Below are 26,421 nucleotides of genomic sequence, written 5' to 3' on the forward strand. Positions count from 1 at the left end.
AAGTGTAAGTTTCTAGAAAGATGGTGCCCAAGACTGTCTTTTGAACAGGAAGTCTGATATGGGACCAAGAATCCTAGAAGGGAAATCTAGAGACCTGGTTCCTTCTCATGACTCTACCATTTATTCACTGTGGCATGTGAGGACATCATTTCTCTTCTCCTTTCACTTTTCTCTATTAACCACCACCTTTCAGAACCTGTATGCTCAGTACCGCTAAACCCAAAATTCCTATTTATGCAACACTGATTAGACAATCATATTCAAGTTTTTCTCACAGGAAAAGATGTCATGAATGAATTTGCTTCCATGGTACTTATTCAGGATTCAATTTAATTTGCAAAACGAATCTCAAACCAAAAGAGAGTCTGAGGTAGGATTTTCCTTCATGTAACTACACAAGAGCCAATTATTGGTACTTCAAAATGTAAAGAATAGAAAGCTCCTATCTCTTGTAGGTAACAAATTCATAATTTTAATGGCCAGTACATTCTTCTTAAATATTTTACCTAATCTTCAGTCATCCTAAATATTATAAATATAAATTATATTATAAATATATTTAATTATAAATATATCCTAGAATATTCCCCTTTTAATCTGAAAGAAAAATCTTTTGTGATATGGCGCTCAATAAGGCATTTAAAAAGAAAAACTTAATTGCTAAATCTATAAGCTCATGTTAACATTACACAAGCGGGATTACACAGGATTCAACTGTTTCATAAAGTGGTAATATTATTAATAATAACAGTATGAGGAACAGGGTAAGAATACTGCCTGATGCACAGAGTGACCAGACTTGCAGAACCAACCACAAACGGAGACAAGCTGAAATCAGAATGACAACCCATGAGCCCCATTATTTAAACACCCTGCATTCAACAGCCAACACATGGACTATTTCCCAAATTAAGAGGCAAATTCCAAGTATCTCAGCTGAAAGTCTGAGAACTAACATTCTAGGAAGAAAAAAATAAAATAAAATAACCCAAAGAGAGAAAATGCCCTTTATAGTACCAAGTGCATTTTTACTCAGGTGAATGAAACCCGTCAGTGCTTAACAATCTCAAAATCAGTTTTGGCTCTGACTGTACCTGTATGCGCACAAGGCTTAGATCTACTACCATCTAAAAGTGGGCTAAGTTTGGGACAGCATTATAACCCAGAGCCAAGCCCAGCTCCCCTTAGAGGCTGGGACTGGAACGGGGCTTGGGAGGTGGGAAATGGTAAATGGTATGAAAAAGTAGCATCTGTATCAGGTTTATCTCTTAAAATAATCAACTCAGCTTAAGAAAAATAATTTGGGCCCTTGACAGGCTACAAAGTCCTTATAATGAACCTTTTAACTTATGACTGGTCTTTTTCATGGACATTTAAGATTTTAAAAGCTAAAAAGGAGGTTGCACTGAGAATATTAAACTTCACCTTCAATATTGTGTGTTTTGCCAGTGTCTAGAATTTCAAAAACTTGGTAATCCGGGATGAGATATAGCAGTGTTCTTGTCATTAAAGGGTGCAGGCAAACTAGGTTTTCCCGCTCTGAGAGCTACTTTCTTTGTTCCTCTCTCTTGTCCTCTCACAACAGAAGAGCAAGTATTTTCAAAGAACTGTTGCTCCCACCTTGTTCAACAATGTTTCCTTAGGAAAATTTTCTTTCATGATGTATTTCCTTCAGTCTCCAGCCAAATCAAAACAAACTTGAAAATATTCTCGTGAGTAAGTGAGGGGAAGCCTGGCACCACCTCTACTTCTCACTGGTGCCCTTTTCTCCCTATTTCTTGAATGCAGCTTCCTGTAAAAGCGATCTACCCTTAACTGCCTTAACCTTCTTACAGCCTATTCCATTCCCCAGCCCATAGGGATTTGCTCCCATGCTCTAAGTCAGTGACTGTTCTCACTGTGATCACCAAAGACCACCTTACTGCGAAGCCCAAACATCTGAAACTGTTGACCACCCCTTACTTATTGGAACTTTCTTCTCCCTTGGTTCCAGGCCACTGCTCTCTTCTGCTTCTCCTCCTCCTTTCACACCTTCTCTTCTGCCCAGCTATTCACTGGTAGGTTTGCTCAGGGTGGCATCCTCAGGGCTCTTTCCTTCTCAATTCTACTTCTCTTCTTGGGTGATCTCATGTATTCTCATGGCTGCAATTAATATCATGATGATGACATTCAAATCTCTATCTTTAGTCAAGTGTCTCCTGGACACCAAATCCCTAACTCCAATCGCCTTCTGGATAACTTCACTAGGATATCCCATGAGTACTCAACCTCAACAGAACATAACTTGTTATCTTTCCCCCAAACCTGTTTGGATTCCCATTATTCTTCACCTTCGAAAATGGTAACCCCATCGGCCAGTTGCCAAAGCTAGAAACACTCTCTTCACCACGTCGGAAATCCTACACATTACCAGATCTCTTCTCTATTTCTCTTTAATCCAATCATATAAATTCCTTTTTGACACAGAATTCATATTAAATGAAAGGGACAGATCTTAAGTGTACAATTTGATCATGCATGGTAATTGGATACATCCATGTAATCCACACTCATCTCAACCCATAGAGAACATTTCCATCATTCCAGAAAGATCCCTCATGCCCCTTCTGGTAAATACCTTGCTTCCCCTCATCATACCCCCAGATAATCACTATTCTTCTTTCTTTCACCATAGATTCATTTTGTCCATTCCAAAAAGCCCTATAAACGGAAGCATCCTGTATGTACTCTCTTGAGTCTGGCTCTTTCATTTAGCCTTTCTGAGATTCATCCACCTGTTATTGTTTCTTGTTTTAAAGCGAGACAATAAAATTATTGTATAATTTACATACAACAAAACCCTTTTCAATTGGAGTCTGATGAGTTTACACTAAGGTATATGGTCACTTAACCATCACCACAATTAAGATAAAGGACAATTCTATCAGACACTCCTCATGCCCCCTTAGACTCAATTCTCACTCCCCATCCCACCAGCAATCATTGATCTGATCTCTGCCTTTCCAGAAAGTCAAATAAATGAAATCATATGGTATTAGACTTTGAGAGTGGCTCCTTTCACTCAGCATTGTGCTTCTGAGATTTATTGACGTTACTGTGTTTCAACAGTGTAGTCCATTCCTTTTATTCTCTGTTATGGATATACCACAACCTATTCGTCCATTCAACAGTTCATGGACAGCTGGGTTGTTTCTGATTTTTGATGATTATGAGTAAAGCTGCTCTAAACCTTCACATACAGGTATTTGTGTGAACATGTATTACTTTTCTTGGGTAAACAAGCTACAAGTGGGATTGCTCAGTCTATATTATCACTACATACTTCTTACCTCCCCATCCATTTCCCTAGGACTAGTCTCTCCCCGCTGCAGTCTGTGCTCCATATGGCTATCAGAATTTCTAAGACATCAGTCTGTCAGATAGAGACAAACTGTGAACTGCCCCAACAACAGACACTTGATGTCAGGTTGGCTCCTGCAGGATTTTAGTTACTTCTGGTCACGTTGTACAGTATTCCCTTTATTGTAATTCTGTCTTACCAGTTTGGGTCATATCATGATAAAAATGAAAGCAAATAATAATAAACTTACTGCTCTCCTGGCTCAAAAAACTCCAGTGGCTGTCTATCATCTATAGGATAAATTTAAACATGTCAGTCCTCTACAATCAGGCTCCAATCTACTTCCATATCTCCTCTCCTGTCACCGCTTCCCACCGCTTCTACTTCCATATCTCCTCTCTATCTAGTCACAGTGAGCTTCCCACTTCAAAAAATGTCACATTGTGTCTGGACACTGTGCTGGGCACATCCTATTCCCTCCATTACAAATGGCTTTCCCCGGCTTCCCTTAGGCCATAGCCAGTAGCTCTGGTGTATTCCAAGAGTGCCTGAGTCCCTCTGCTCCCTGTACTGTCATTTATCATTTCATGTCTGCTCCTCCACACCACTGGAGGATAGGGCCATGCCTCATTCATTGTATACTACAAGCAGCCTACACCATAAAAAGCACAGAGAAAGCAATCAAGAAATGCTAAAAGAAAGAAAAAGAAAAGAAAAGGCTAAAAGAAAACCAATTAAGTGAAAAATACTGTATGATTTTTTAAAAAGACCAAGTAATATGTAGCTACTCCCCCAAAGTAACCCTAGGACAAGACTCGAAATATTCATAATACAGCTAGTAACCATAAAGACAATAAGAGGCATTTTTATTAAGATTTTTACATACTGACATATTTTTAAAAACCTGATAAAGGGTGGTCTAGGAAGGGAGGGAAAAAAGATTTGATAGGGCAAATAATAACACGTCCAACGCCTAAAAGATTACTAAACATGTCACACCACTAATTGTGGAATCAATCCACTCACCCTCTCCAGAAACAAAGCCCCGGCTGCAGCTGTGATCCTAAGTCAGTGGAAAGTGCTGACATTAGCCAGTCCGCACTGTCAGTCAAATGCTATTGTATAAAGAAATTCTTTTTACCTTGGCTTTGGATTTGAGTTGAAAACCTAAGGAGGAAGTCTTTATCTGGGGTCCAGAAGGAGAAGTTGGAAAAAAGCAAATCAAGATCCCACAGGAAAATGAGCTAAATAAAAGAGAAAGCCCAGAGCCAATTCGTTAACTAGTCCAATACATCAACATGGTATCTGGCTACCATATGTAAAGGTAGATTTGAAAGCAGTTTCTAGGACTCAGTACTGTTGATGAGAGCCGAAAGAGTGTCTTTTTCAGGCCTGATCAGCTAGAGAGAGTGATATCCTTTTTCCTGAGATCTAGTTACAGGAGGGCAGGAGAAGAATCCAGGATATGGGATGTGCCAAAAGTGGTCAGACTCATCAGAACTTGTCTTTATGTGAGTGGAGAAAGAGCCAGAGAGACCTGGCTCCCAAACTTGGCTTGGCCATTTGTTAACTGCATGACCTAGGAACAGATTATTTAACCTTTCCAAATCCCTTGTCTTTGTTATAAAACCATGGGTAACAAATACCAATAAAACTCTCAAAAGAGGGCTAAAGGGAATAACCAATGAAAAGTGTTTGACAACAGTAGGTACTTCCTCCCCCGAACCTTCCACAGTGAACTTCCCTTCCCTTCCCACCTGAAGAGGAGCATGGAATAAAGCAGAAAGGAGACTCTGTCGAAAAGTGAACTGTCAGAAAAGAAGAAAGAAAGAAAAATGAACTGTTTGCTGACTTCTATTGGTGATGGTCAAGCAGTTTACATAATTGGGGAATGTATGCTGCCCACTTTTGTGTCTTCCACAAATATTTATGGACACCCACCCTCTGAGAATGTCAGCTTACCCTATGAAATGGTCTAGAATAAGAGCAATGGAAGGCCAAAGTAGCATTCATTCAACAGACAGAGCTGTACTGAGCGTGGATCGTCCCAAGCAAAGAGGTCATTGGTCTCTGACCTAAACAAGGCCAGCCACATCGCCTCTACAAGTGGCATGGCAGCTGGCTCAGAGGAGTCCCAAGCCAGAGAGGACCAGGCTCCTGGCCTGTTACTTTAGCCGTCCTCACACACAGAGATAAAACTGCTGTCAGCAGCAACATCTGTAAAGGACAGCTAACATCCTGTTGCTCTTGGCTGGTTTTCTCCAACTGGTCAAAAAAGCCCTTCTCGTTGCCAGTTATGTCACAGTGCCAATTTCCTAAGCATACTTAAAGGGTTGCTGTTTACACATACATTTCACATGGTACCATATTTTTACAACCTTGAAGGCAATACAAATTAGAGTGCCAGAAATCTATTTTATTGGGAGAGGCATCAAAAAGTCTGTAAGACAAGAGTCCAGTGATTAAGGTGACCTGACAGCCAACCATCCCGTGGGCCCCTGCCCTCCAGGCTGGGTCTCCTTCATGTGGGCTCTTCCACTCATGAGCTCTGGGACCTCAGGAAGGGCTCCAGTTTGTCAGGTCTCAACTTCTTTTTATGGACTAATTATTCTCTGGGGTCCTTTCCAGATGTATAATCTATGAGAAGGCATTACACGGCTAAGTCTTAAGATTGTTTGCGAAGGCTCCTAGGTCTACATTTAAATACCAATAATACAATGCAGGTGTATGTAGATATCATCCATGTAAAATCCAGCTTGAGAAGAACAACACTTACAATCTATGCCTTTCAGCAGGGACTGAAAATAAGTTAAATGCATAGATAAACAGATGAATAGAATACTGGCAGTACCAAAAAGCAATCGTCAGGCATTACAGGTGGTAGAGTGGGAAAGAAATCATAAGGACAGAAATGCTTAGATAGAAATGGACTGCTCCTGGCCCAGATCCTTAACGTGTACGTGTGAAACCACAACTTGAAAGAATATAGTGGACCCCATCACTGGACTACTGGCTTCCACTAAAAGCACCAATGCTCTATGTAAGCCAAATTATTCCGGGAAGCTCTCGATTCCTGCTTACTCTAAAACAAGTAAGAAAGAAAGAAGGAAAAAAAAACAAACCCAGTTTATTCCTTGTAACTTAAACCCCAGGGGAAGTTCACAGGAGTCAGTGGGAGCCAGAGAGACTCACACAAATATACACACGTATGCAGAATCATATCTGATGGGGGAGGTTAACGAAGCACACAAAATCCCAGGGCTGACAGGAAGTGGAATTAGAACCACAAAAGCCAAGACAGTCAACAACTTAAAAAACTCCAGATGCACTCACTTTATTAAAGCTGAAGAAGAGGAGGGAGGGGGAAAGGGGACCCAGGGATGATGAAATGGACTTAGGGGTATTTCACTGAGTCAGAGAAAGTCACTACTTACTCACATCGGAATCTCTACTGCCACTAAGTTCCAGAAATTCTCAAGCTCCCAAAAGGCAATCAGGTAATAAAACAAACAGAAGAAGAAACCTTCAGAACAGCTTATGATCATTTCTACAACAAAGATTTTTACAGCAGGAAATTTACCCTCATATAAGAGTCAAATAGATGTGGAAAGGAAGTTTTTTAACCTAGTGAGGTTTCTGAAGTTGAAAATATGTTCAATCACCCCTTGCTCAGACAGTTTAGAATAACACTAAGAGCTCTAGGCCCTTACCAAATCAGATCTACTGAGAAGCCCACTATCAGGCCACCAAAGGGCAAAAAAGCAAGTACCAATGATTCTCTCAACAAACACTTCTTGAACATCCTCTAAAAGCAAAAACAATGCTATTGTGCACAACGGGAACAGAAACTAGGGAGATACCACTCCTGTCTGCAAGGAGCCTCTAGTCCAGGAGGGAAGTGAGACACATAAATGGGTACCAGATGACAATCAGGTACCACCGCAGATTATGAAAGGAAAGCTGGGGGCTGGGAGGGCTAACTGTGACTGGAATATTTAGGGAAAAATTCACCAAAGAATTGACACTTGACTTCATCTTGAAAAGATGTCGGTAATCAATAAGTAAAGTTAACATGAGAAATATTTATCAGACACAGGATAAAGCAGGTGCAAAGACACAGGGGAAGGGAAGGAGCTGGCAGGCCTAGGCAGACAGTGAAAGGTCTGTTTGACAAAAAGACGGTAAGAGGGGAAGGAGACACACAGTGGCTACTGAGAATTGAGAGTATAAGCTCAGAGACTACCAAGTAAGTGCATGTGTAAACAAACCATCACAATATGATAGGAAAAGAATATAACAGAACAAAGGATCAAACAGCATGAGAAAGGAGACACAACAGGGCACTTTGTTAAGCAAGGGTTCCTAGAAAAGGCAATAGTGAACATGAGTCTTAGAATATGAACAGAAGTGTGCCAGGCAGACAGGATAGCAGAATTTACACCAAGGCACAGTGGCATGGAGTGCTCAGCGGTGTAGTTGGATTATGAAATATAAGAGGAGATTCTAGAAAATTCTAGAATTTCTAGAATATGCAGCTGGGGTCAGTCCTTAGAAGCCTTGAAGTCATGTCAAGTTTCTATTTACTAGTTAAGCCTAAGGAGCCATGTGAGGGTTTTACAAGATATGAACATAATTACATCTAGAAAAGAAGTCACAACCTCTTCTTTTCCTATATAATTTCAGGTCCTGGTTAATCTATGTTCTTCTATTCAGAGTCTCAATACCTCCCTTTGTTTAGTGTCCCTCAAGTACAGATTATTATGATAATCCATGAAAGAGGTCAAGAATTATTAATTCTAGTTATAAAAATAACAAAGAAATAATTTCTATTGAGTACAAATTGAGAAGCAGACATTGGGCCAGTTGCTTTGTATATCTCATCTCATCTCATCTGCACAGTACCCTTGGGAGGTAGGTACCATCATTACCGCCATTTTAAAGCTGAGGAAACAGGACTGGAGTAACATGCTGAAAATGAGAAAACTACTAAGGGAATGGCTTTTAAACAAGCGGCTTTTAAATTAACTCCCTCAGGCTCTAACACCCATGTTCTTTACTTTCCTGTTACCCTGCCTCCCGAGCAAACCATGCTGTATATCCTCATTACTGCACTACTTTAAATATCCCCCCAGCAATGATCCTGGTGTGTTTTACTAACAAAGCCTACCACCTGCTAAAAGCCCCGTGGGACTTTATAGACGCTTCTGCTGGCCATCACTGAAAAGCTCATATCCACACAGAAAGCAAACATGCGCAGGCACCCTTGGAGCCGGTCACAGCCGGTGGGTCAGTAGGCAACAGGCTTCCTGATCTAGGAGCTGTGAACTATGTCTTACTCCTTCTCTGTGCAACTGGGGAGTCACGGATGGGACAAAAGGAGACGGAAGGAGGAAGAGGAGGAGAAGAAAGGGAGGCAGGGGGAGAAATCCTCTAGAAAGAAGACTAAAACAAAAAGGAGGAGTCATTGGAAACTGGGAGAAAGCACATACTGGTACCAGCCAGAGCTTCTTGGAACGGTTCCCAGTCTGGCTGCCAAAGAGCTCTGGAATATATTTGTTAGAGCTGGATTCCTGTACAGCCCATTGCAGGCTTTTTCTGATTGCTCTCTGACAAAGAGACCCATACTTTGGTTCCAACCCCTGCTTCCCATACAGAAAGCTAGTGAGTCCTCAGGGGACCTCCACCACTGGCCTCTCAGTGGGACCTTCATGTGCTATGTGAGCCTAGAAAGAAAAGTCCACCACACACCTCTTACTCCTGCAGAATCACTAAGCCTGTCTACCCCAGGATCCCAACTTCCCAAGCCCCTTTTCATAAAACATATTAAGCTTCTTGATTCTCCTTACCAAAACAACTGCTGCGGTGAGGAACAAAGGTTTTACAGGCTGTAGCAATAGCTAGTTCAGCAGAGATGATAGTCTTAATAATCAGGTCTTCCACATGGGCCATCAACGCTACAAAAAAAAAAAAAAAGAAGAAGAAGAAGAAGAAAAAGAAAAAGAAAAAGAAAAAGCAGCAGCAGTAGCAGTAGAAGAAGTAGGAAGAAACACTATAATGCATGGAGTAGAAAGACTGGATTCCAGAACACCATGTGATTTATAAAAGCATGTGTGCTCATTCCAGAAAGTCTCTAGGTGGTGGCTGTGCTTCTCTCAGAGAAGGCGAGTTATCTTATCTACAAATATCTATGAATAAGTTGACGCAGGCCAGAAAATAGGTGCTGGGGACTGTGCTCGAGTGGCCTGCTACAACAAAAGACAGACAAGGAATGGAAAAGAAGCCTTACTCCCCCCTTCTCAGCCTTCTCCTATCACTCTTTCCTTCGGGGACTAAGCGTTAGTCTTTTGCGCACTTCCCACCCTGCTCAAGGCTCAGCAATAGTGTCCATTTTGACGCCAAGCCCTGAACTCATATTTGACGCTGCTCATTCTCCAACTCAGCAACATGAATGAGAGAGATCAACATGGATGAATTTGCACCCCGGGCCAATATGGAGTATTTCAGTTTGCACTTCAACACTCAAGAAGGATTAATTCACTAAAGGCTAAGGTTTTAGGGTGCCTTCCAAACTAGAAATAAGGAAAGGAATTTCAGGGCTCATGGAAAGCCTGTTCTCCATCTTGAACAGGACAGGAAAACTTGACACCACCACCAATGACCCCATCAGATGTCTCAGCAACACGGTCAGAACTAAAAGAGCGTGATTCATGCTGAGAGGCCAGGGCAGGCTAGATAGAGGAGAGAGGTCAACAAGGAAAAAGGCCTAGTACTCACCAGTTGTATCTCTGCCTTCCTGTTTCAGATACCTAAGCATGGCACTCATGCTCCATTTGTTCCCATAATCCTCCACCTCTGGATCATCACAGCTGAAACAAAGGAATGGATCAAGATCACACACGCAAATAGGCCTATAAGTAGAAATCAGATTTTTTACAAATACTTGTCCTTTTGATCATTAGGAAAACATTCCCTTTGCTGCCCTCCACTCAGCAAGTTTTCTCGGTCCTTTTTGTCATATATATGCCGTATCTACCATTGAAATGAAAATGCCTATGTCTTCCCTGATTGGGGTGGTAGGGGAGAAGGCAGCAAATTCCTCTTTAAGCAAACAGTAATGTATCAGGAAAAGGTGGAAGAAATGTATGGAAGAATGTTAACGGAAGAGTGGATACATTAATAAAGTGAAACGCTCAGGGATACTAACCTAGTCTTTGAGGTAAATGTCCCATGAGTCCACAGAACAACTTCTAATGCCATTTTCAGACCAGAACTGAGTCTGTGGGCTAGTGAGCTTACGGTAATGTAGCATGTAGCATTTTAATGAGCTAACCCAGCACAGAACCGCATTAGCATCTGAAGCAAGCTCCCTCCTCTTTAGTGGTAGACACAGGTCTTTTTTTTTGGTACTTTCTGAGGTAACACTGAAGGGAGAATGCACTGAGGCAACAAGAAAGCGGTAAGTACCCCACGGCCAGAGCAGCAGACTAGCAAACGGAGTACAATGCCATGACCACCAGAAGGGTCTTGCAACATGCAACCATGTCTCGCAGCTGCCCCCTTATTCCCTACCACCACCCCACCACCCATCAGCTGCGCTCATCTTCCAGAGTGAAGGATACAGTATCTTCAGCCATTCCCAACACTGGTCACAGGACACTCCATGAAATCTATAGAGCTCTGGCAACTATGCCATCACTTCCAGATTCTTTTCTTTCTTTCCTTGGACCTTCTAGACACCTATTTTTAGTCTGAGGAGAAAGTAACTGTTTGGGTTTCTTTTTTATTTTTCCACTTTCTGGCAAAATTATCAGGATGAAAGAAAACAGAGCAGAAGGAATATTTCCACACAGCTGGGCTGGCACTCCCTTCCACCGAATCTTTTTCTGAGATGGCCTCATTTCTTTCTTCATTTAATTTATTCCTAACTTTTTTTCCCCCAATCATACAAGTATTTACTTCAGAAAAATTTAGCAAATACATAAAAGCACAGTGAAGAAAACGGAAGTCACCCGCCCATGATCCTGTCCACCACAGTTAAGCACTGCTAACATTTTAGTATATATCCTTCTAGTTTCTATCTTCTCTCCCTCAGCAAACATAGACAGCTTTAGTTATCTTATATATTCAAAAAAGAAATTAAACTGCAAGTAGTGTCGGGCGATCTGTTTTTTTCCACCTGACAACGTACAGTCGTGAACGTTCTTGTCTCTGAAACTGTATGCACATCTCTTGTTATTTCTTAAGCTTAAGTTCCTAGAAATGGAAATGCTGGGTCAAAGGGTACCAATATTTTTAAAGCTTTTGATACATTTTGCCAAGTGCTGAAATAACCTCATTTCTTGACTTCTAAAAAGTTCCATATGCCTATTAAATTCCCACCCGTTAAGTGAAGTGAGGAAAGACGGTGAAGACGAAATGTGGGAAGGCATATTTTGGTACAGAAAGGCGACACTCTAAAAGGGAGGGCAAGCAACGGAAAAGCGGGAGCTAAATATGTTAGATGACGATGGCTTCCCGTAGGTTCCATGAAGATAAATGTAGGACAGCGAGCTGACGTTCCACGAGCACCACACCCGCACGTGGATATTGGCTCAGACGGAGCTGGTACCTGACATAGTCTCCACTCTTCTTATTCACACTGTAGTTTGTCAGGTGCATGAACTGGTTCCGAATGTTCTTGGCTCCTTGATCATATCTCACAGTTGCAAACCTGACAGAAAGGACGTAAGTTAAATGTCAGGAACAGGGTTTCAAGGAAATGCAGGCTAGAACTCAGGATCAATGTGGTATTCATAAAAGGAGGCTAACATCATTAACAAATAATGAGTGCTTGGTAAGTGCCCACTCCCATAGTAAGTGTTTCATATATAGTATTTAATTCATTCCTTAAAGCAAGTCCTGAAGTAGATAATATTATATCTCATTTTTAGAGTAGATATAAAAACTAAAGGGTAACCTAGAAAAATTAAGTAACTTGTCCAAAATTACACTAACAACATCCACTTTCTTTTTTTTTAAGATTTTATTTATTTGACAGAGAGACACAGTGAGAGAAGGAACACAAGCAGGGGGAGTAGGAGATGGAAAAGAAGCAGGCATCCCGCTGAGCAGGGAGCTGGATGGGGAGCCCAATCCTAGGACCCTGGGATCATGACCTGAGCCGAAGGCAAACACTTAACAACTGAGCCACCCAGGCGCCCCTACAACATCCACTCTTGATAAAAACCCTCAAAAAGTAGGCTTAGTGGGGGAATACACCTCAACATAATAAAGGTCATATATGAAAAAACCCACAACTAACATTATCAATGGGAAAAAATACTGAGAGCTTTTCTCCTAAGATCAGGAACAAGACAAGGATGTCCACTCTCACCACTTTTATTCAACACAGTAATGGAAGTCCTAGCCACAGCAGTCACACAACAGAAAGAAATAAAATGCATCCAAATCAGCAAGGAAGAAGTAAAACTTTCCTATTTGCAAATGACATGATACTATACATAAAAAACACAAAAGACTCCACCAAAAACCTGCTAGAATTGATAAATTCAGTAAAGTCTCAGGACATAAAATCAACATACAGAAATGCATTGCATTTTTATACACCAAAAATGAAACAGCATAAAGAGAAACTAAGGAACCAACCCCATTTACAATTACAACAAGAAGAGTAAGATATCCAGGAATAAGCCTAATCAAAGAGCTAAAAGATCCATACTCTGAAAACTTATGTAAGAAATTGAAGAGGACACAAAGAAATGGAAAGACATTCCATGCTCATGGACTGGAAGAACAAATATTGTTAAAATGTCTATATTACCCAAAGCCATCTACACATTTAATACAATCCCTATCAAAATCCCAACAGCATTTTTGCAGAGCTAGAATAAATAATTCTAAAATTTGTACTGAACCACAAAAGACCCAGAATAGCCAAAGCAACCTTGAAAAAGCACAGCAAAGCTGGAAGCACCACAATTCCCAGCTTCAAAGTTATATTACAAAGCTATAGTCATCAAAACAGGGTGGTACTGGTACTGGCACAAAAAACAGAAACACAGATGAGTAGGACAGAACAGAAAACCGAGAAATGCACCCACAATTCTATGGCCAACTTATCTTGGACAGAGCAGGAAAGGATATCCAATGGAAAAAGACAGTCTCTTCAACAAATGGTACTGGGAAAACTGGACAGCCACTTGTGAAAGAATGAAACTAGACTTTCTTCCATCAGACATGAAAATAAATTCAAAATGGATTAAAGACCTAAACATGAGACCTGAAACCATAAAGTTCATCCTGGAAGAGAACACAAGCAGTAACTTCTTTGACATCGGCCATAGCAACTTCTTTCTAGGTATGTCTCCTGAGGCAAGGGAAACAAAAGCAAAAATGAATTATTGGGATTACATCAAAATAAAAAACTTCTACACAGTGAAGGGTGGGGAGAGATCAAGGAGGGTACTAGTTATGATGAGCACAGGTATTGCTTGGAAGTGTTGAATTAGTATACTGTAACACCTGAAACACATATTACACTGTATGCTAACTAACTGGAATTTAAATGAAAACTTAAAAAAAAAAAAAATAGCACACCCAGAATCGAAACCAAGGCTGTCCCAACTCCAAAACTCATGTTCTTAGTCACAATGTTGTTGTCCCATAAATAACTGGTTCAATGTTGAAATAATCATTTCTCCCTAAACTGAATTATTTTCTCACCCTCCATAATGCTGTCTGCAGATCTGGCTGTTGTAATAACACACTTAATTTCCATAAGTAACATTAAGTTCAAAAACGAAACTTGAATAAATTCATCAATATTCCCCACCCCCTACACTGACTCTGCAACACATGTAGCTGCTACTTTTACAGAACCTTAGACCAATAGGAAGAGTGAAAAATAAAAACAGAGTTACCCATGCCTGGGAAATTGTGTGTGGGATGCTGTGGATGACAGGGCGTGAGCTGGTCAAGAAACACCCCGTGGGTGTGGATACAGTGCGTGGCACCATAGAATTCTATGGACAACATGAAGCAAAAAGAAAAAACTGTCGGCATAACGTTATATAGATTTAAAACTCATCAGCAGAAATACCAGAGCTGATCTTTAAAGTTCATGTTAAGAAATAACCATGGCAGCGTTAACAGCACACAAAGCCTAGGTCTGCAAGAACAGCTTAAATATGAGCATCGTGTAGGAGACTAATTCCTGAATTTGGAATGAAGGCAAAAGACGGAGGGATTAAACATGGAGCCCACTGAAAACAGAGCAGCAATTTGATACCCTGGACTACTGCCAAAAGAAGACCAAAGTATAAAATATACGTGCCTCTGAAGGAAGTAACCAGGGAAAGAGAAAACTTTCCAGTGATGCTCAACATCAACAAAAGGACACTTGAGTCGAATGGTTATGGTAAATATCAACCCCTGTTTACATACCGCCATAACCATATCACCCTTCGCTAAAGTGGTTTTCCCAAGAGGCACATCCAAGTGTGTGAAAAAAAGTCCTGGAAGGCCACAAGTTTATTTTCATATGATTTACAAATTATTTACATATGCTTACTCAGACTATGAAGTCAACATGAATTTCTACCACATTAAAGGGCAGCATTTAAAAATGTTCCTCCTCTCTATTTCTTCTCACCCACCCACTATCTCCACTTCCTAATTCCCTGCACTAGAAATGTATGAAAGCCAAAGAAAGAAAAGTGAAAAACAACCCCCAAAAAACCCTGAAATTAAAATAAACAAACATGAGGACAGGAAGAAGGATGTGGACGAAGAGACAATGCTGACCAGGCATGTATGGCTAAGGGACAAGGGTCTGATGTCCATTATGTCTGTGCGTGAGAAGGACCTCTGATTTTTCAGAAACTTCTGAAAAATAGTAGTAGTTATCACCTAACTTCTAACCATGTCACTGCACGGTAAGTAAACCCTACCTATGCATCCCAATCTTCCTTCTATAGCCATTCCCCGATCAAGTGGGAGACAGTCATTCTCTGAAGTTCTTAAGAAATGCAAAGAGGACCCACACGGGGCCTGCCTGCCTCACCCAGACATTACCTCACAGTGACATACCTCCTGCCATCCTCTCCCCCTCAAAAGGATAATGATGGAGAGGGAGGGAAAAGGTTCTGCTTCAGAGAAAGAGGCTTTTCATCTCTCCTTGACATGATGATCTGATCTAACTTGATCGACAACATGAAAAGATTGGCAAAAGCCTGCCAGTTGAGTAACCTGGTACTCCACTCATCTGTCATTGCTACACTTCTTTTTTCAATCGGATTGCATCTCTAACAATGTTTCTTCGTCCTAATCTTCCTTCTCCCTGAGGAATTTATATTCTGAACTCCAGCAAGGACGAGATTATTGGTGTCACACAGGGGGCTTCTAAAGAGCGTAAAAAGCAGTCAGAAGTGAGAATTAGAGAAAACAAAAACAAAAACAAACTTAGGCTCGGTGGAAAGTTACCAAAAGAGCCAAAAGCCATCCTCTATTTTGCTTAGCCCGATGGGGAATGTAGAAGGCCACATAGGTGTATGAACACTCATCTCTTCCCTCCTAAAATGATAGGGTTCTCACTAAAGCCCCTATTAAAAGACCATGTTCATCTCTGGTCACCAGTTCCCAACATCTCCTTCGTATTATCTAGACTAGAGGTTCTACCAGCCTACCAATCAAGTTCTGATTAGCCCACAAATTGTTTTAAAACAAAACAAAACAAAACAAAACACCTGGATGATTTGGCCAGTGTTTAAAAACTAGACCTTCCTTCCTACAGCCATGACTGGTATGGAGGACGATGGAGGAAAGCACAGGAAGGTGGCCCACAGGCAGGACACAGAGGTTATCCATGCAGGATGGCGGTCCCACAGGGTCAGAGTCCACACAAGGAGGGCATCTGAGAGAGACAGTGGCCAAGGAGGTCCAGAGATTGGCTACACACAAGGGAATTGGGTAAATAAATATGTTGGAAGATAAAGAGAGTCAGATTTCTCACTGTTGGAGAAGAGAGATAGAAAACAAGGACAGAGAAAGTCTCAAATGAACTCTGTAGTTTTGAAGGAGAACTGGAGGTATTCGTATAAATTCCTGCTTTTCAACGTATGGAAACAGATACAAAAATAAATATGAAAGGCAATGTGTGTCTCTGTCTATATACATATATATATATATACACACACACACAAACATAGATTTCCTTGGTCTACCCATTTCAAGGACCTGAAAGCAGAGATATCCCAGAGCAATGAGATTATCTAGCTCTTGGGTCTTGATTTCTAAATACTGTTCTCCATTAAAAGCAACTAGTGCCCCTTTGAGAAAATGGTTGATTCTAGAGCTGGGGCGCAGAAAGAATGAGAGAAGCCTGAAACATCTTGTGCTCAAAGAAATGAGAGGACACAAAAGCCAGTTTACAGGGGCTCCCACTGGCCAAATCTGAGACAATATGATGTCAAAATAAATCCTGATAATAAAGGATTATAACCCATCAAATAAAACAGAGGAGTCCTTGAGTCCCCACTGGTATAAATAAATAAATGAATAAATAAACGGTTAGAAGAGACAGCTCTTCCTTGGAATAAAATGCCAAAAAATAAAAGGAAAAGGATTAATGGAATCAGAAAGTCATCATTCGGCAACTGTCATAGTAATAACTCGGGCAAGAAACATCAATGGAGAGTAAAATCACTGAGTTAAAGCGAGAGGAGGGATGAGATTTTATGTGGTCTCAAAATCTCCTCAGAAGACACTTATTAATGAGAGAGCGGAAAACAAAGTAATCTTACAGCAGACAGATCTAGTAGACATAACCTTCACCAAGTGGTCAAATACCAATAAATCATTATCGCGTGCCATCAGTTTTAATGCAATAACAACATGGCATCGCTTCTGTGGTATTATGGCCAAAAATACATAAGCTGGGTCTACTCATGAAAAAATATCAGATAATTCCAATGGAAATACATCCTAAAAAATGACTGGCCTGTCATCTTTACAAATGCTAAGGTCATAAAAGTCATGGGAAGACTGAGGGAACCGTTCCAGACCAAAGGGGACCAAGAGACATGACAACTAAATAAACCACGTGATCCGGGCTCAGAGGCTTTTGTTACAGAGAACATTATTAGGACAAATGGCAAAATCCGAATGGGATCTCTAGATGCAGGGTAAAATGTAACTTTGCGCTACTTTTACAGCTTTTCTAGAAGTCTGAAATGGTTTCAAAATTCAAAGTCTAAAAACAGAAGTAAGTTTCTCAATAAAAATCTAGATATTCTCGGGGTGCCTGGGTGGCTTGATCGGTTAAGTGTCCAACTCTTGATTCTGGCTCAGGTTGTGATCTCAGGTATGTGAGATGGAGCCTCAAGTTTTGCTCAAGGCAGAGTCTGTTTGGGATTCTCTCTCCCTCTGCCCTTCCCCCTACTCACACTCATGCTCCCTCTCAGTGAATGTCCTTGGGAGTCTGTAGGTTTGTGACCCCTGATTTAGAACTTCACATATCAAATTTCAACCCATCTAGGTCTGCAAGCTTCAACGCGAGCTCTTCATTGGCCGCAACCTAAAAGACGTAATTCACCAGCCACCCCAGGACCACATTTGCAAATACTTATGCTGGCACATACTGAAATCAAAGTGATGAATTGAGTCCTGAATCTCCCTCTTAATGAAATCAAAATTTAGAAAAAGCTCTGACAACAGCATTTCACAGCCTTGACCTTTAAACCAAAAAAATAAAAAATAAGGGGGAGGAGGTAGCCTGGACTTCTTTGCCAAATCTGAAACTCTGTTTACTATTTCATAGCCCACCGATGGAGAAGTATATGCCTTTTTATAAACCACACTGAAATACATAATCTTTGTTCTGATAATGAATTCTTTTTTTTTTTTAACTATTTTATTTATTTATTTGACAGAGAGAGAGATCACAAGCAGGCAGAGAGAGAAGGGAGGAAGCATGCTCCTGGCTGAACAGAGAGCCTGACATGGGGCTCGATCTCAGAACCCTGGGATCATGACCTGAGTGGAAGGCAGAGGCTTAACCCACTGAGCCACCCAGGTGCCCCCTAATAATGAATTCTGAAGTCAAAAGCTACATTTCCTTTTTGCTTCTTAAAGTTTCTCCATGAGAATGGGGACAACAATAACGATCTGTCTAAAACTCTTGAGTGTCCATGGGTAGGGATCCTGTGTTAGGCACATAGAAGGTACTGGGCAAGTATGAATTGAAACTGCACATGAGTTGCTTGTCCCAGGAACATCACCAGTGTGGAACCAAAACAGGAAGGAAAGCACAGACTTAGTGGAATCCTTTTAACCCTCTTCCTCCATTCAAAACCTATGTTGTTTTTCACGGACACAGCAGAATAGCCGGAGTCAGAGATAATCTGGAAGTAGGGCAGTGAGCCCCTCCCCTTTGAGAGTCCACATCATCTAACAAACCTTCAGTCCAAAAGTACAAAAGAAAAAGGAAGCCAGCCCCGTGGAGCCCCTGGCTGGGGCACCTGAGTTATCTTGCAGCAGGTGTAGCCATGCTGAGCCAGAAAGGTCCAGAGAATGAAGAGACAGCACCTCCGGCGGCCTTGCCAGGAGCCACTGGGTTTCATCCTGGCCTGACCCAGACAAATCTTACGGACAAGAACGAGAGGCCCAAGGGCTCTCTGATCTGCTGTCAACCAGCTGCAGGCGGGAGACTGCCAGCGCGCTGCAGTGACGAGGCAGCGCCCCACGGAGCCGTCTGGGAGGAGATTACCAGCCTGATCCCTGGTCTTCGGAGCCAGAAATGACTCAAACTTCACAAACAGCAGGGGCCTGCCAGCGAGGGTGACAATGAGCACCGGAGAGGGTTTTCTTGCCCTCGCTGCTGTCTCCACAGCCCCCCACCCCCCCTCACTGCTGTGGCAGACTCTGGACAGTGTGCAGCCTGTGAGGTAATGTGAATTCCTTGGCAACCAACGAGTACCTGAATTCTTTCAAAACCACAGGAATCCAGCAGAGAAAAGGTAAATATCCCTGCGGAGCCAGTGTTAATTAGCAAGGAAGGCTACTGAAGAAGGAACTGGGGGGTGGGGAAGAAGGGAAAGGCATTACAAATGCTTTGGGGTCTTTTCTGAATTCCTGTTGAATCACTCGGCTAAGGCAGAAGAGAGGCAGCGCCTGACGGACCTTCTCACCGCCCTCGCCTCCCACCTTCCAGTGTGGATGGGAGCTTCCAGTTCTGTGGATGGGCACCTTTGCTGCCCTCGAGTTGCCAGTGCGACCTATCTTTGGGTGTCTGACAACACACTTGGTTTTCAAGTCAATTTTGACTTTTTATTTTTCCCGTTGTAGTGAAAATGTGCCTATTAGCTCTGTCTCAAAAAAGGCCTCATCAAATCGTTTAGACCACATACTGGATCCACTTGAAACTGTAAAATCCAGGACAAAGTCTTTTTGGATCCCACCTCTGACAAGAAAAAGAATCTACACCATTTTGGTAGAGAATGGTATCCCTCTCTGGAAACTGAGTGTCCCCTGCTGGTGCAAAGCAGGAACACACTTGTCAAACTCAAAAACAGGGTGAACCTCTGGGGCAAAAATGCTGGGCCCAAATATGAGGAACCCAATTCTTTTTCTAAACATCTCCATAGTTTGCCAATGTATAGGAAAACAATGACAGTTTTTCTGTGCTAATAAAACAACAAAGACAACTGGAAATTATTAATCTAAAAAGAAACTATTTCTGGTCTTTTTCTTAGTAAGTTTAAAAAGGTCAAGAATTGACACAAAATATCTAGTTTACAAAACAGTCTTGGGAAATGCACTTAATCTTTATGTCTCCTAAGCATTAATTTGGGGCCCGAAACAGAAGTGACACAGGAGAAAGCCCTTCTTTTCTAAAGAGGAAGCCAATTAAATTTGCTGCCAATGCTTTCTCTTTAGGAAAAATTACGGTTTTCCTTGTTGAGCCTCAAAGTAAAACAGCCTAGTAATCTCATCCCGAACTGATTATCTTCAGCAATGTCTACAGAAAACACACGTGACCCCAAATTACCAGAGGCTGCAGATCTGGAGACGCTATGGACTATTGTTGAATGTAATGACACAGTTGAGCAGATTCTGAGGATTAAAAAGAAGCAGATGAATGCCAAGATACACAGTGAGTTAAGACACAGGAGCTCGGGTACGTGGAAGTGGCTGTGAACGGCAGTGGAGCCTCGCAGGCCTCACTAATAGCCAGGCACAGGCCATATTGCACCATACTTGTGTGAAGCCTGGAGATGTACCTATACTTTTACATTAACTGAGCCCAAGCCCTGAATAGTCCTATTATTACTTGGTTCAATTTGGTCTGAGTTTTTTTTGTTTTTTTAAACTGTCTTCCAAATAATTCTGGTGGGGAAAAAAAAAGTACACACACACACCCACACATACACACACTCAGTCCCTGCTGGGGGTGAGGGAAGACAGTTACTCAATTTAGTGGATCTGATTTCCCACACACACCCGCTAGACACAGCACTCGCATATCTGGAGGAAGTTCTATAATGAACATTGTAGTGCTCTCATATCATATCTGAACCACTGAGGCCTGAAAGCTACACTAAATTTTACCAACAGAGAGGGCTACTGATAGCATGAGTGCAAGGTCTTCAGAATAATATGCAGAAGATGCTGGTATGGCATCCTTGAGAAACAGTGGGTGTAACCCTGAGGTCTTTTCCCGATTCAAGAAGTTCACTTTGTGGCAGGACATCATCAGTCCCTGCAAAAGGCACAGGAGGCAAGATGGGGTGAGGAGGCAGGGAGGGAAGGAGGTGGAGAAGCTCACGTTGGACAAGAGGATCAGCTCATGTACCTCGACTTAGAAAACGGAAACACCTCAAGCATCTTATACTCCTGAGCAGGAGGAAAGGGTTTCTTTTCCCTTCTTTTTGATCTACATAGTATGGGGATTCAGCTTTTAAACCTTTACTTCAAAGTCTGAGAGCACGTGTGTCTACAAACACGACAAAAAACTGTCTGCCTATGAAAAGCTGATGTGAGCTAGGAGGCCTGGTGTGCTCAGATGCCCGGGTCAGCCCTTTCCCTAAGAACTGAGAAAGATTTTAGCTTCCCCCTCCCTTCCAAGGAACAAGAGTCTAGAACCACAGAGCTTCAGTAGCCTTCAGTGTTCCTCACACTCAGACTCAGGAATCTTCCATGACCGTGTTTCTGAATGCTGTCGCTGCCACCTAGAGGGGAAGGGGAGGCTCACCTCAACCCGCTACAAGCCAGTTAAAGGCGCTCACCCTGATTCCAGTCACAGGATGCATCAAAAAATGTGAGTCCATGACAGAATTAAAATAACATTCTAAAATAACAGCTTCCAGGGCACCTGGGTGGCTCAGTGGGTTAAGCCTCTGCCTTCAGCTCAGGTCATGATCTCAGGGTCCTGGGATCGAGTCCCATGTCGGCGGGCTCTCTGCTCAGCAGCGAGCCTGCTTCCTTCTCTCTCTCTCTCTTTGCCTGCCTCTCTGCCTACTTGTGATCTCTCTCTGTCAAATAAATAAATAAATTCTTAAAAAAAAGAAAATAACAGCTTTCAGAGGACAATAATTCTTGTCAAAGCACCTAAACTTAGATAGGTAGCCTTCTCTTAACCGTGATATTTCCCATCTTCCAAGTGCATTTTCTAAAATTCACAAATACAGACCATACTTTTTAGCCTGCTGTGGCTGACTGCAGATGCAAAGTAAGTCCTCAACTGCTGGGTCCAATAAGGCCACCAAGCAGAAAAGGAACTTCAGAGCAAGCTAGTTAGTAAAGAGATTTACATATTAGTTTTGTAGGGGAAAAGAATACAAGCACAGCAAAATTACATACTTATTCTAAACAAATTAAAAGGCCTATATCACCGGTAAAATTTTCTGGCTGTGGAAAAAAACCTTCAAATTATTAAAACTTGAGTTTAATTTTGTAAGTAAGTCACTTTCATTATCTTAAAACCTAAAAAGTACATCAAGAGAAACAGAATGTATATACAACCACTGTAGGGTTTATTATTTACAGGTAGGGAAAAAAAAAAGCAGCTAATGTCTCCAAAATACAAAAGGGCAACAAGAGGCCATGAAACAGCTCAAGCTATGAGCTCTGGAGTGATATCCACCAGTTCAAAGCCCCACTCCACTACCATCCAGGTGAGAGAGCTCTGAAAAGCGACCAAGTTCTCTCCTCACCCCCGGAAGCCCATTTCCCCAACTGCAAAACTGCATTAACTACAAGGTCATTGGGAGGACTGAAATAAATGTCTGTTATAGAACAGGTATATCGATACTGGATTTCTTCCTTCCTAGATCAGTTGTGAAGAAAAGTGACAAATTATCTCAGGGTATCTCAGGTATGACCCTAGGGTCATCATAACTACCACCGTGGCCTGAAAACACAACGTGATCCTGGATCCCTGCTGGGAAAGGTGTGGGTTTATATAGAGAGGCACATTCCTATGTACAGAGATGCAAGGGAGACTGCAAAGTAACATGACTGATGTTCAGCCAACTGAAGCCCATCTGGGTTCATCTTCTGAGTTGAATGTAAGAGAAACAGCCTGATCTTAACACACTCGTTAAATGGAGCCATTTTGATAAACACCCCTTCCCCCCAAAGTCTCTTACCTAGCCAATCCCTCTTCATAGAGATAGATGACAAGAGGATCATAGGAAGTCACAAGCACGTAGAGGCGCACGTCAAACTTGAAATCTAGAAAAAAAATTGGGGTTCATAAAGAAATATGAAAGAAAGAATAGTCTTCCTCTCCCCACAAAACACATACTGCCTGCATACCTTGCCCTTTAAGAATAAGTCATTACTCATTTCCTACAAATAAATAAACATATATATATATGTATACATATATATATATATATATATATCAATCATACACATCCATTGAGAAAGAGAGCTTACATATACAGACTGTGCAGCTCTCACGTAGATGTACTACAAAGCACTTTTCTTTTCTATTCTCTCATTTCATCTTCAAAATAATCCTATGAGGTAGGTAAGGCACCAGCCTCATCTGGAGCCACAGCTGCCAAGAATTATGCCAGCTTCATAAAGACTTACTAGAGAAGACTGTGAAAATATTCTTTAAAATTAGCAAGATTGAGCCCGTCAAGGGCCCAATCTCAACTCACCGTCTATGAGCAGGGGGTTGTTAATGTAACGGGAGACCAGGATGTTCTCCTCCAGGGAAATCTGGTTCGGCTATTGAATAAAGAGAAAGAATAAAAGGACAGAAATCCTAACTCACAATGAGGGAGCAGAGTTCTTGCCCTTTCAGTAACAAGAAAGCGGAAAACTACATCTCTTAAGGAAGGTTTTATTCCAACCTACCCCTACATTCAACTGGTCAGGTAACACAACACTTATAAACACTATGGGTATCCAATTACAATGAGGGAAAAATAAATTTACATACCACTTCTCACGTAATAAAGAGAGCAATAACAGCTTTAAAGATTTACATACATGATATTAAAAAGTTACATGCCAAGAAAATAAAAGCTACTTAAAAAATAAATAAAAACGTGCTTTCTCCAAAATGTAAGGTGTGATGGAAATTTTAAAATACTACCATTATTCTTAAGCAAAGGCTTTCATCAAGCTGCTTAGAGAACTTACAGATCTTTTCCCAATGGATCCTGGCATTTTCCTTGAGAAACAGGACAGATGTTTCATTGATTCATTCAGTTGTATTTCCTATGCTACTTTAAAAAGACTGAACTAGATCTTAAAGGGTTTTTCAATGAAAAAAGAGTTGTTATACAATAAAGAATCATGAGGACTGTTTGATACTCATAAGGCACTGAGGATCCAGTGAAGACAGAGAGAATCCCTGCCCTCATAGACCCTAACCCGTCCTTCCAAAGGCTTTAATATTTAGGTAAGGGGACAGCAAAATGTACAAGTTAAAAGAACACAAAGCAGCATAGTTACAAGTGCAAGACGTGGGACTGCTCAGTACAAGCGCTGCCCAGTTTTGTGAATCAGTGAGGAAACATCTATTCTGGAAGAGTAGGCGCAGAAGCGAGTGTTGAAAGCTACTAGCACATGGTGGAAAGGAAAGGAAGCTGCCACGGAAAGGTGGCAGGCACAAACTTTAGTTAAAGGAGAGGACGCAGACCAATGACCTGGGGCTAAAAGACCGACCTGAGGAATAATGAAAGGTCTGGTTAGAATCTCAGGAGGGAGGGGACACCACCGGCAAAGGGATTTGAACCCCCAACAAAGGAAGTTTAGCCTGAACATGGTGGGAAGGAGGAAATGTTTGTGGATTCTTAATAGTAAGATTAAAATATATGGAATAGCACAACTCTAATTGAGATTAGATGAAGACAGAAAAGTCAGTTGGAAGCCACCACAATCTATACAGGACAAAAGGACTGGAAAAGGGAAGTGGCTATATTCATAATTGTAATGATAATGGCTACAGTAGAAGCAACAGAAGTAACTATTAATATTTGCATGAAAAGAAATGTAATAAATGCATGGAACATTTGCTACACGTCCAGCTCTGTTCTAATTCTTCACGAGTAATATTTCCTACAGTCCTCACCCAACCCTCTGAGGTAGGTATATCACCATTCGAATATTACAGATGAGGAAAGAGTCAGAGAGGGTGACAAAGTCACATGGTGACAGAGGAGCACTGGAACCCAGCCAGTCTGCCTCAGAGACTTAACTCTTAGAGTACGATTCACATCTTTCCCCAAAGTTCTGACCTGACATACTAGCCCCCAAATTCACAAGACGGTCTTTATAATAATGCATTTGCTACCCCCAAATACTACAGTTACCATGAAATAAGGATAATTTTGTGGCCTGTAACATCATCACAACCACGATGAGCAACCCCAGAGTTAAGATAAAGAGATTCCCCGCTCTTCTCCCACTGCTGCATCACACGGACCCAGCGACGGTCAGTGCTGATTCATACTCATGGACCTGATTGCCCACACCATTTCCGGACTCCCTTACATTTCTTGATCACTTTCTCACAAGCACTATCTCCATTTTGAGTCAGCTTAGTATGTAAGAAGTGATGAATCATAGTACAAAGGAGCAAGCCTCGGGCTGCGTTCCAAACCTAAAATTAAACAAATGCAGACCTCTTCCCACTGAGTAACACCTATAGGCTGCGGCAGATACGTGACCATCCAACTGTCCTCGGAACCAGAGACTACACTGGCGATGGCCATCACTCCATGACACATCTAATGTCCTTGCCCACTTCCTCCCTCCCCTCCCTCATCATACACATGTATCCCTTGAGTTATGCATTATCTCGTACATTATTTAATATTTGTCCAGTGGCCTGAGCCTCTCATTTCTACCTACATCAAGAGTTAAATTGTAGTTCATCAAAGAAAAAAATAGTTTGGGTATAGTTTCTTTGTATAATGTTATACTAAGAAGCAACTAATGAAAGCTTTTTGGTATTTTCAAGCCTGTTTCATCATTTCCCAACTAACTCATTTCAAATGATTTCAATTCCAAGCTCAAATTGCCCTCCAAAGCATGCTAAAGCAAGGTCTAAATTGTTGGGAAAGCTGGACACATATCCATGTTTCTAATTGGACTTTGAGATTAAAGCTCATGGTATCTGTTAAGTTATTGTAAGGCAGAATGGTACAGTGGTTAAGAGTGTTATGCTCTGGAATCAACTAGACCTGAGTTATAATCTTGACTCTACCACTTACTAAGGAAACACTTACAGTAACCACGTAGGGTTCTTCTAAAGACTAACTGAGTTTATATTTGGAAGGTACCATGACAGGCACACATTAAATGCTCAAGACCTACCAGTATAAAGTCAAGAGTAACTCTATGGTTCTACTAAGTTCTTACTAAGCCTTCATCACGGCGCACAACGTGCCATTCCACTCAGAGCTGCGCACTAAGTCATAATTAAGACACATTAGCTATCAGTGTTAGTATTAAGAGATAATCCCTATTCCTCAAAAGGTTTTAAGGAGTGGCAGCACCTGGCACACAGCAAGGACTCCCTAAATAGTTCTTGAACCATGATAAAAAAACAGAGAGCACTTAAG

The 26,421-nt window shown here is 41.5% G+C and overlaps 1 protein-coding gene across 19 annotated transcripts in view; it reads right to left on the reverse strand.

Moving 5' to 3' along the window:
- TTLL5 (tubulin tyrosine ligase like 5) overlaps positions 1-26,421 on the reverse strand; it is a 283,373-nt gene that overhangs the window by 220,134 nt on the left and 36,818 nt on the right. For all 19 annotated transcript variants that reach the window (XR_004286139.1, XR_004286135.1, XR_004286136.1 and 16 more), the window contains exons 8-12: positions 23,506-23,575; positions 22,984-23,068; positions 11,949-12,050; positions 10,115-10,206; positions 9,187-9,294 (exon numbers count right to left, since the gene is read on the reverse strand). Coding sequence is in view for 8 of the 19 variants with exons in the window: in XM_032344877.1 (XP_032200768.1) it covers positions 9,187-9,294; positions 10,115-10,206; positions 11,949-12,050; positions 22,984-23,068; positions 23,506-23,575 (457 nt within the window). In the remaining 11 variants the exon portion in view is untranslated. The remainder of the gene's footprint in view (positions 1-9,186; positions 9,295-10,114; positions 10,207-11,948; positions 12,051-22,983; positions 23,069-23,505; positions 23,576-26,421) is intronic.

The sequence above is a fragment of the Mustela erminea genome, chromosome 5 (assembly GCF_009829155.1).
Source record: "Mustela erminea isolate mMusErm1 chromosome 5, mMusErm1.Pri, whole genome shotgun sequence".
NCBI lineage: Eukaryota > Metazoa > Chordata > Mammalia > Carnivora > Mustelidae > Mustela > Mustela erminea.